This window comes from Chiloscyllium plagiosum, unplaced genomic scaffold, assembly GCF_037043375.1.
Source record: "Chiloscyllium plagiosum isolate Xiang-an unplaced genomic scaffold, Cpla_swu_hap1 HiC_scaffold_22, whole genome shotgun sequence".
Lineage (NCBI taxonomy): Eukaryota > Metazoa > Chordata > Chondrichthyes > Orectolobiformes > Hemiscylliidae > Chiloscyllium > Chiloscyllium plagiosum.
In genome coordinates this window covers 50,787,676-50,800,012 of record NW_028270160.1, presented here as the reverse complement: position 1 = coordinate 50,800,012, position 12,337 = coordinate 50,787,676, and the positions used below count along the sequence as shown (strand labels likewise).

Below are 12,337 nucleotides of genomic sequence, written 5' to 3'. Positions count from 1 at the left end.
TGGATTAACAGCCCATTTCCTCCTTTGGTAGTTCTCTCACTAATGGTCATTCACCCATGGATTCTATCACAGGATACTCATTGATAGTCAATACTATGTATTTGTGACTGAGGAGTTATTCAAATTTTCTTTCCATCATTGACTGAAGTAGAGACAATACAGAAAACATGGCAAGATAAATATGTTGTTCCCAAATCAGCTTAAACAACAAGACTAACCCCATTTCTTTCAGTAAAACAGAAAGTGGAATGTTAAAGGACAGACTGAAAAAAATAAAACGTTTTCCCAAAAAAGGAAAATACAATTTCTGGTGCCATTCTTCTCACAGACATTTAACTTAGACTAGAATCCTTTGTGAGTGTGGTTTTGCTCTCTCAATTATGCAAACTATCTAGCACAGCCCTTGATGAACTGATCACAGAGGGACAGAGTCAAATATTGCTTAGTATTCGGGAATGTAGAAAGTGTGTTAACATACCAAGAAACACTTTAACTTGGGGACAATGTGAACCAATCCTATCAAAGCAACATCCTGAATTTCTTTGAATAGTTTATGACCAGTTAGACACAATCTCCAATATTCCACTTAATTGCTGATCCATTATTCGGGAGGTCTCATTTTAAGAAGATCCTGACAACTTTGTTGTATTTTTTTCTCAGTTATCAATGGTCGGAGTCCAAACCTCCACCAGAGCATAAAACCTCTGCTGTGGTTTCTGGAATCAGTTCAATCAAAGATGTTCAATGAAAGACAAAGCTACTGGAATTCCCTTTCATTGGGGTCGTGTAGATGTAGGATTGAAATTCCTGCAGCAGCTAAAAGGCTGAACATCATCAAGAGGCTCCCTCTTTCAAACCAGAACATTGGCTTGTGGAAGTTATTAGTGAAAATGCCTGCAGGGCCCACATGCTATATTGAGGTCAATCAGCTTCTTGTAGCTTGTGACATCCATGTCCCGTGAAAGCATTTAAAAAAGCTTTTGTTATATATTAGAACTACCAACAGATTAAACTGGTGTAGCAAACATTGTTAAGGACACCTTCAGGAGTTTCAGATGTTAGGTTTCACTCCTTCAGGATCCTAAGCAGTTCTGCCCACATGTTCATATGACATCATGAGATGGTGCTCTTGGCGTTCCTCAGTATTAACCCATTCATACCTGTGTACAATAATGCTCATCCAACACTTCAGCATTTGCTGAGCTATACTGACGACCATTTAAAACTCTCCTCAGATTTAAATAATTGCGTGGCTTTTCTCCACCCCATCTCAGTAGTTTTCTTCAACCCTGCACACTGTGCATATCAGCTACCCTCTTCCCCCAATTCAGAACCCTCTGTTAAACTGACTCTAGACCATACTCTGGTATAACCTTGATTAAACCCATGCATCATCCCTTCCTCCTTCAAGACCCTCTATAACCATCCCCCTCCTTCCTTCAATTCATCTTCCTACAAATCTACCTCTTTGACAAAATGTCTATTTTTGTCACTTTACACATTTCTGAAGTATCTTGGGGCATTAAAGGGTGCTATACAAATGAACAGTGACAGTAATTCAATGCACTCTATTTTAAAAATATACAGAATATGTATATTGAGATGATGTTCAAAGTCAACAACTTTTTTTTTTAAAGTGGATCATCAATTTTCTTGATATAGCATTGTTGAAACTGTTCATTCAATTCCAATCATATTCTGCATAAAAAGTTGGTCACTCAAGATAATATTGGTCTTCATGACTACTGCCAGAACAGACCTCTTTTTAATTGCTTCTTGGGATGTGGCCATTGCTGTTGGGCCAGTATTTATTGCCTTTTCCTAGTTGCCTTTGTGAAGGTGGTGGTGAGCTGTCTTCTTCAACCATTGCAGTCCACATGCTGTAAGTTGACCCACAATGGCTCTTTGATGATGATGCTACAAAGAATGACCCAATTACCTCTCAGTCAACTTTATGGCCAGATCTCTGAGCCTGGCTTGTCTCAGCTGTTTCCATTGTTGGAATCCACTCAACACATGGTCAATACTGGAAGCCAGGATTCTGGGGTAGGTTGGCAAGTGGGTGAGGGAGTAGTGCGCCAAGTGGGTAATGAGGTGTGGAGTCCATTGAGTTATGGCACAGAGTGCTATATTTTGTGAGGGGGATGTTGTAAGGGTGTCAAGGCGGGTGAGAAGATAATGTGGAGGCATTTGAGGGGTGATTGATTGTACAAGATGCCAAGTGGGTGATGGAGTAGGGTGGCAGCTGAGGGATTGGAAGAGGACAGGGTGCCAGGCAGATGAGAGGTATAGGGTTGCAATTGGGGAAATGCAGATGATAAATGAGGGGATAAGATAGGATAGAATAGCCAAAATTGGGGGGGTCTTGTAATATCCGGTGTTCAGGTAGGAGGTTTGAATATCCAGAGTGGGGGGGAGACAGGCTGAAAGTTGAGAGTTTTGTGGGGCTCCACATGCAGGAACAAGGGGGTCAAGTCAGGTATCAGAGGTCAGGCAGGGATCGAGAAGGTTGTTTTGGGGTGTTGTCTGCCCACGGGGATGAGGGAAGTTAATTGGTGCTCAGTGGAATGAGGGCCAGGAACCTGAAGGGTGCTTCCTTAGGGGATTGGATGATATTTGAGGATTGGGGTGAGGGTGGGAGCAGAATTACTGACTGGGAAGTAAATGTGAGTTTTTCTTTATTTAGGTAACTGGGAGATCAAGCAAGTTTTTAATTCCTTTAACTTTTCCAGGCTAACTATTCAGGTAAATCAATCAGGACCCTCCAAAGTCTCCAATTATAATTCAGAGCTGGGGCCTTTTTAGAATCAGTTCGGAGGCTAAATAATTGCCCATTGGAAGTTTGCACTCCCTGGACAAAGACGCTTTGGCTTTTTGAGAAGTCCTGACGCACATATCTTTCAAGTTACATCCAGGCTCCAAGTATCCTGAGACCTAAGATCTGGGCTATTCTTTCACAACCTTTCTTTCCTTAAATGCTGAACCTTGTGACAGACTTCCTGCATTCAGATTTTTACACCTACTGCCAAGTCCGAACAATTCTTAGTAAGAACATATTGACCTGGCTTTCAATATCTTTTTGACAATTAAAGCTTTTTTGTTAACAATAGGTCATGACATGTGCTTGCTCCACAGGAGATGGTGGTCTATTTTCCAACAGTTGTGTTTTTTTCAAATTAAAGCAAATACCAGTTAAGTCCAGTTGCGAATCTGACCAATGCCAAGGTGATAATTCAAAGTAAACTCACTAGAAAGCAGTGGAACTATCATGGTATCAGCAGATAATGTCCACTAGCACATTTAAATTGAGTTAAGTATTACAATTACTGATTGGTAAGAACATACCGCAATTCATCCAAGATGGCTGCCTCGTAAAGGGCACTACAGTAGAATATTGGCAAGGTGTTGACCTAATTTGACCCAATTAGTAAAATCCACCTCAAAGAAGTGAGGCATTGTATATTACCTGCTCACTTTAATAACTTGAATTCACCCTTTCATTGAAATATAGTCAAGATAACCAAGTAATGAATCATTCTGCAACTTAAAGCTGTTGAATTGTACAGTTGTGAGCAGACAGTCTGGAAAGACCATGTGTACTTTATGGATGTATATCTAATAATTCTATTTAAACACTTGAGAAGCCCTATCTTTTTAATGTCAATCATTTCAAGTGTTTTTTAAACTATAAACCTAATGAGATAAAGTGTTTTCGTTTGGGCTCGTGTCTACATTCTTAATCATAACAACAGCTTGATATCATAAGGAAAGGAAGAAAATTACTACTGAATATTAGCATGATAATTCAAGGTTTAGAAAAATAAGCTGTAATTGTTTGTCAATACTGTTCCTGTAATTAAACAGCAAAGTAATGTGCAAATGTTTAATGATTGCGTGGTATCAACTAGTAAAGCCAAATCAAATACAACTAATTGAATCAAATTTTGTTTTATTAATTGACAATCCTGCTCCAGGAAACTTAGGGATTAACCCAATTTTTGCGTTATCACCAAAGGGAATTCAAGGTAATCACTTGATTTAGTGGGCACAATTTCAAGTATTTTAAATTTGCTCAGTTCTCTTTTTCACCTCAACACAAGAATATTAGAAAATATTTCCAAACAAAACCAAGGTTATTTGTTATGGAAAAACAATCAGCTTTGTCAATATTATTATTTCATTTTATTTTACTGACTAATCATTGACTACACACTCAGCGTGGGCAAGTTGAGCAATCTTCCAGATGTTAAGGCAATTTATTAATGCTTTTGCGCAATTTGAGAATCTCCCATCTTATATCTGCCCTGGAAACATGCCTGGTAACAATCAATAGCAAATCATTCAACCAAATCATGAATATAATGCACAGATTTATTTTCTTTTAAATTCACTGCTCCATGGTAAAAATCAAATAGAATTTAAATTGCAAAATGTAAACATAATTTTTAATGGTTTATGAGTTTCACTTCCTCACTTCAAAAGGGGATGAGGAGCCCTTATAAGGAGTGAAGACTGGTTTCAGAAACTGTAGTGTCTTAAAGTGACCAAAATGGCGCACTTTGTATATTCCGAGCTCTGCGGTGTGAGGGATGTGCCAGGCCACTGTGACATTGCTATTACCTTTAGGTGCTTTGTTCCAGTACAATCTAAAAACAAAAATAAACTTCCATTATTAAATGCAAACAGAATAAATCCCACAGTCACCTGCAAAAAAGTCTCTCGACCTTAACATTAATAAATTAACACGAAGTCAGGCTGTGAAGCTCATGCTAATCAATGTTTGCAAGGTGGATTCGAAAACAACATATTGGGGAGGAAACTTGGTGATACAAAATGGTGTTGGTGGATTGGCCACCAGTTTTATGCAGCATCTGATAATTAACTCCATTGACTGCAATGAAGCTGAATACCAGCTGCTGCATACAATGGACACTGAACCCAGAATGCATCACCACCCAAGTTATTTCTACCCTATCTCCATAATTCATAAATTCATGGCACATGGAAAATTGAACAAAGGTTGGAATGTCCTTCAGCCTGAAGCTGCTCCTTTAACAAGGTTATGTTGTCCTTGGCTTTGTTTTCCAGAGAGGTTGTAAAAGCAGCGATTCTGAAAGATCTAGGCTTAGCTGGGTTTTGGGGCCAAATTGATTCTCGCTAACAGCTACTGCCTGGGAAAAAGGCTTTCAAGTTTTGAGAAAACACTTGTACATTGAAAGGGGAATGGCCAGTTCTCCCAGCTCAGTTTTCCTTAAGTCTGGTTTGGTTTTTGCCAATCATGGCTATTCACTGAAAGCAGTTTAAAGCTGTTGGTCCATGCTGACCTTCCCTCTCTCTGACATCTCTCCTGTAAGAACCCGCGTTTGATTTTCCCTTTTGTGCCAAGGGGTGTTTTATGGGGAGTGTTGCAGGTATTTGGAACAGCATCATTAAGTTGGGATAATCTGTTGGGTTTCCAGATAGGTTAAATTATTCTGTATTCTGTTAACTTTTGTTTGTGTTTCATTCGGTAATCTTGTAAATAAATTTGGTTTTGTTTAAATCTAAGTGATCTGACCAGCTGCATCCCTCCTGGAATATCCGCTGTACACCTGCTTAAAACAATGAGCAAAGTTAGGATCTGGGCTACTTTCTTGAAATATTTGAGGGGGTCTGGCCTGATCCAACAACATGATGCATTGACTGACTGAGGAGAATCTTGAAGATACCGTTGCTGGGTAAGTTTATGCAAAGTTCCATTGCAACAGACAATTGCCAGAGACGAGGTTAAAAACAATGACTGCAGATGCTGGAAACCAGATTCTGGATTAGTGGTGCTGGAAGAGCACAGCAGTTCAGGCAGCATCCAAGGAGCAGCGAAATCGACGTTTCGGGCAAAAGCCCTCATGATGAAGAGACACCTACTTATATTGAGTGACTGCAAGAATTGCTCCAGCACAGAAGGAGACTATGCAATCCAACTTGACTTTCTTGGTTGACCAAAAGAACAGTTTACCTTGTGCCACTCGCCAAATCTCTATCCGTGGCCCTGCACTTTATTTTCTCTTCAATTAAGAATTTAATTCTCTTTAGATTTAACTTGCCTCCACCACCCTCTCAGGTAGCACATTCCAGTTGCCAGCTGCTCGATGCATGAAAATGTTTCTACTTTTGATTCCATTAATTTTGCCAAATATCTTAAGTCTGTAGATCTTTCCTCTCAACCCTTCCACCAATGGAAACAGATTTCCCCTTTCTATTCTGTCCAGCCCTTCATGATTTCTAATATCTCTATCAAACTCCCTCTCAACCATCCTTTTGAGGACAACAGTCCAAACTTCACCAATCATTCAACATAAATCAGTTTCCACAATTCTGGAACCACATCCATGATTTTTTTCTGCACTCTCAATAAATCAGTTTCCACATTCTTCTTACCAACATGAATCACTTCACACTTCTCTGCATTAAATTTCATCTATCACTTGTCCTGCTGTGCTTTTCCAGCACCACACATTTCAACTCTGATTTCCAGCATCTGCATTCCTCACTTTCTTCCCATTATTTGTCTGCCCATTCCATCAAGCTGTCTACATCAATTATATGCTCTACTGTGTTCTCCTCAGTAGTGTTCAAAATGCTTCCAAGCTTTGTAATAAATACAAGTTTGGGAATTTTGTCTTGTACACCAAAGAACTGACAAAGTCAATAAATATAAATGAAGGGCAAGGTTCCCACCAACAACCTATGGCATACTTTACCGCAAACCATCCATCAGTCTGATAAATATCCAATAATCATTTTCACTCAGCCAATTTCATATCCCTGTCACTACTATCCCTTTCATTCTGAGTGTTACAACTTTACTCATGGGTCTGTTGTGTCCGGTATCAAAGGCCCCATACACCACATCAACAACATTACCCTAATTAATTGTGGCACTGGAAAAGCACAGCAGGTCAGGCAGCATCTGAGGAGCAGAAGAATCAACGTTTTGGGCATAAACCCTTCATCAGGAATGTGAGCTTTGCCTGAACTGTCAACTCTCCTGCTCCTCGGATGCTGCCTGACCTGCTGTGCTTTTCCAGCACCACACTTTTCGACTCTGATCTCCAGCATCTGCAGTCCTCGCTTTCTCCTTATCCAAATTAATTGTCCATGTTACCTCATCAAAGAATTCCAGCAAGTTAGACAAACTGGATTTGTGCTTACCAATTCATGTTAGCTTTCCTTACATTTTGTCATGAATTATTGTTTGTAAAAGCTTCACTACAGCTAATCTGAAACTGACTGGCCTGTAGTTACTGGGATTATTTTTACACCCTTTCAAAACAACATGCTTAGAACACTTTTAGTAAGCATATAACATTTTGAACAAGCATGAAATATTTATTCTCCAAGCCCGTGGCATAACCCCCGAGTCTAAGATTGGAATATTATGGCCAAGACTTCTGCAATTTCTATTCTCACTTCTCTCGGTATGATTGTATTCACCTTAGCCAGTCTGAGTGCTCTATCAACTTTAGGTACACAGCCTTTTTATAAATTTGAACCTCTTCCAGTATCTGAATTAACTCCACTTTCCCCACAACCTGCCCAACATTATCTTCCTTAGTAAAGACAGGTGCAAAGTATTCAAACGTCAGCTACCTCCTTCCATCAAATCTTTTTTTTTGTTCCCTGACTGAGCCAAACCCTCCTCTTTTCCTATGAATGTCTTTGATACGTTGAACAGAAAATGAATCAACTGTTTCTAACTGTGGTTGTTTGTATTTCTGAAGGTTGCATCAGGGTCACACAATTTAGCATTCACTCCAATATCTTTAAAACTAATAAAAGAAAGAAAAACGTTTTTAACATTCCTAGAATGAATCGCTTGGTTTGCTCATAATAGGGTGCTGGAAGTTAAATTCATGAAGATCCCAACTCAATCCTGAAGTGTTGACAGCTGTAACCAACAAACTTAGTAATTTTCCTTTTGTATCTTCCTCCTGTCGAGTTGCAGTTGGTTTTGAACCGGCTATTGAATAAAGGAAACCCAATCTGTTCATGTCTACTTTCAGTGTAATTGTGTAATCATTTAAACTGATCAACTAGAAAGGCTGCTTTTGACTAAACTGCAAACACACACAATTTCTTTCAGTAAGTTTCGTGCATTTGAACTTCTGTTTTAGAGTCATGGCTTAGTTTGCAGCTGGCATTTTAAATATATTCTCAAATCGGTTTCTGGCTTTGCAAATCACCATCTCCACACAGAGCATGGTTCGAACAATGATAATCTCCTGATGTCTGTGCAAACTCTTACTGCTAACAATTATTATCAATACTAGATTAAACCAGCTCTCAGTTTCTAAACAAATAGCAGTTAGACTCTATTAATAATCTCCATGATACAACCCTCTCTTAGACCCCAGAGCCAATCAGAGATTGATCTTTGGAGGTCATTGAACCAGCTTAAGCAGACATGGTTCCATGAGGGCATCTGTACTGAAGTTTCTCAACATTAGCCTATGCTTTTCAATAGTGCTCGCATAAATCCAGCTGGGACCATTCAAATAGACCAGAGACAAGTTCTAATTGTCGGATTTTTTTAACACATTTCTGGTATAAATTATAATATTGGTTCAGCAATATACAGCCTACAGCAAAGAAAAGCTAGACTTAAAGTTCTAATTTTGGCTTTGATTGATTAATATCGACTAATTGATTGATGAAGACACCTTTTCTCCTAAACTACTACAGTAACCACAGAGGGCAATAAAACTACAAAATCTTGATCTATGTTGCAAATGCATTTCAACTGGCCCATGGCCAATTGGGGATGAAATTAGTTTTAAATCTACAGACCCCACAAGGTGTCAGATTTTCATCAAAAGTGTTATTATATTTTAGTTCATTCAGACAGCAGTATAAATCTAACACATAGTTCATCTCTTACCTTCCTTCAATTTCTCAACAATAAACCATTTATTTATAAACCATTTATTCTTAGACTTCCTTTAAATTCTCAGATGTAACACTTTGCATATTTTAGTTGCTGCCTAGTTGTTCTTTGCTCCCTTGTTATCAGATTAAAGGTCTGACCTTATGCAATGAATAAAACCAATTTGGTTAAGAAGGGCATTTTGACATTGCCCAGGACTCTACCCTTCCTGTCACTTGTATGATTTTCATTCTAACATGTTATCCATAAAGTGCATCATCACAGAATTTGTCATCACTGCAGAAACTTAAATGAATCTGGAAAACAGGATTCCAGTAAACATTCAACATCAAAACATAACAAAGAACTGCTGATGCTGGTAATCTAAAACAAAGACCAAATTTGTGTTCTCTCCACAAATGCTGCCAGGCCTGCTGAGTTTCTCCAGCAATTTTGTTTTGGTTTCAAACATGCATCATGATGGTTCTATGTTCTTAACATGTTGGGGGATCAGTGAGAGTTTACAGTGAATGCCCTATGTGAACTTTATAACAGAGAAAAACGAATATGTGGCAGGTGAGTGTTTTGGAGAGTATCGAGTTCCTTATTGCTCGCATTACTAACAGGGTCAGTACTGTGAAGCTAGCTTTTTGAAGTAACAAATATTCCCGGTTCCAAAAATTATTTCTGAACGTAAATTGGGACAAGCAGCAGTCCGCCAACAGAAGCTAAATTTGAAACTTTGCTGATAAGATTATTTTTAAAAGCTTGAAACTCAGAGAGAAAAACAATTCCACAATGTTGGAATTTGACTTGCTGGTTATCCATGTTACATCTGTGATGAATAAAGGAATATATTTAATGTTCTCAACTGGGAAGTGATGGCCCAGCGGTATTGTCATGAGACTATTAATTGAAAAGCTCAGCTAATGTCCTGGAAGCCAGGGTCCAAATCCAGCCATGGCAGATGGTGGAACTTGAATTGAACAAAACAATATCTGGAGTGAAGATTCTACTGATGACCATAAAACCATTGTCAATTGTTGAAACAACCCATCTGGTTCGGTAATCTCCTTCAGGGAAGGAAATCTGCCATCCTCACCAAGTCTGGCCTTGTGACTCCAGGCCCACAGCAATGTGGTTGACTCTCAGATGCCCTCTGATATGACATAGCAAGCCATTCAGTTCTATGAATCGCTACAAAGTCTCAAAGAAATGAAACCAGATGGATCGCGTGGCATCGACCTAGGTACCAGAAAAGATAATGGCAGAAACAGCCCTGTCAACCCTGCAAAGTCCTCCACACTAATACTTGGGTGCTACAGCCAAAATTGGGAGAGCTGTCTCACATACTGGGCAAGCAACAGCCTGAGATAGTCATACTCACAGAATCATACATTACAATGTCCCAGACAGCAACATCACCGTCACTGGAGATGTCCTGCCCGTTAACTTTTTTTTCTTTGAGCGGAAGCAAACTTGACAGCTAATTACCAATTTACATCGACTAACTTCATAAATGTCCAGGTACTCGACTTCAATGGTGCTGATTGAGAGGAAAATGTTGGTAAAAAGGAGAAAGTAAGGACTGCAGATGCTGGCGATCAGAGCTGAAAAATGTGTTGCTGGAAAAGCGCAGCAGGTCAGGCAGCATCCAAGGAGCAGGAGAATCGACGTTTCGGGGATAAGCCCTTCTTCAGAATTCCTGAAGAAGGGCTTAAGCCCGAAACGTCGATTCTCCTGCTCCTTGGATGCTGCCTGACCTGCTGCGCTTTTCCAGCAACACATTTTTCAGGAAAATGTTGGTCACAATATCTGGGAAGCTCACTGCAAATCTTCAAATAGTGGTTGGGAACTCAATGCATTCAACTGATGCTGGTGTCTGGGACATGATTCCGTGAGTATGCCTCTGTCAGGCTCTTGCTTGACTAGTCTGTGAGACAGCTCTCCCAATTTTGGCATTATTGCCCAGATATTAGTAAGGAGGAGTTTACAGGATCGACAGGGACGTTTCTGTCATTAACTTTTCCAGTGCCTGGGTTGATGCCAAGCGATCTGTCTGGTTTCATTTCTTTGAAACATTGTAGCAATTGGTATGACTGAATGCCTTGCCAGGTCATTTCAGAGGGCATTTGAGAGTCAACACATTATGTAAGTCTGGAATCACATGTAGGGCTCGGGGTTTAACATCACATCCGAAAGATGTTTGCTAGATGCACAATATTTTCACTAATTGACTGTCGTTAACGTTTTGCATGCAAGCTTTCAGATTTTCCCAAGCCATGTACTTATATAATGGTAGAAATATAGACTCGCCTTGATTAAAATGATAACATGCTCAATGCTCCATGTAGGAATAATTGTGCATGCCTGGCCTTAGAAAATAACATGTAAACACTGAGGTTAGCTAATTGTGTGCAATGCTAAGTAGTATTCGGAGACATCCAGTCGGGATAATACAAAGTACTTTCTGATGAAAAGATGTTGTGATAAATGCCTTAGTAGGCTGATGTATCCACTTCAATTTTATGTTATGTTAAACATAAGGAAACTGGAAGATATTGAATTGAGGATCATCAAAACATATCACCTTTAATGTGTTGCTATAGTATTATTTTTGAATACTGTATAATTAGTAAATCTTAGTGTGCCCCTGCCGTTACAATGTTGTTCTTCCTTGTAGTTTTGGCTTCAAACATCACGTTATCAAAGTAGCCATAAGCACTTAACAATGCATGTAGGGCATTGTGGGATGAAATCTAAGGTAGCAAGATTGTCTATTTTTCAGTGCGCACTTGTGGGTTTTATGCGAGCAATCCTTCCATTGAATGCGACACAACCCAAGACATCAGCTCTGGTTCATGTACTGCAGTCAGTGTGCAAACGGTGCATTATGTCCAACCAAATACTATTGTTTTCACTTGACTATCAAGCTTGCCTGATTTCTCCCAAGAATCTGTAAACGAAAAGCCATAAATGATATGGGTTTTGGTTTCTTTTAACAGGAATATCTCCTTTGTCCTCTCATCGTGTTATTTTGCTACTTTAAGCTTTCAGGTCTGATTTTGGTTTACCTACACCAATGAAAATTGTTGCATTTTATGAATAAAAGCATAGTACTAAAGTGAAGCTATTCTGAACCTTTATAAAGGATTGTTCTGCCTCAACTGGAGGATTGTATTAGATTAGATTAGATTACTTACAGTGTGGAAACAGGCCCTTCGGCCCAACAAGTCCACACCGACCCGCTGAAGCGCAACCCACCCATACCCCTATATTTACCCCTTCACCTATGGGCAATTTAGCATGGCCAATTCACCTACCCTGCACATTTTTGGACTGTGGGAGGAAACCGGAGCACCCGGAGGAAACCCACGCAGACACGGGAAGAATGTGCAAACTCCACACAGTCAGTCGACTGAGTCGGGAATTGAA

The 12,337-nt window shown here is 39.6% G+C and overlaps 1 protein-coding gene across 2 annotated transcripts in view; it reads right to left on the bottom strand.

Annotated features, from left to right (window-relative positions):
* Positions 1–3,918: 3,918 nt before the first annotated feature.
* Positions 3,919–12,337, bottom strand: part of asah2 (N-acylsphingosine amidohydrolase 2) — a 92,987-nt gene continuing 84,568 nt past the window's right edge. For both annotated transcript variants that reach the window (XM_087999054.1, XM_043712370.2), the window contains one exon: positions 3,919–4,646. In XM_087999054.1, coding sequence (XP_087855180.1) covers positions 4,463–4,646 — 184 coding nt within the window. In that variant the 3' untranslated portion in view covers positions 3,919–4,462. The remainder of the gene's footprint in view (positions 4,647–12,337) is intronic.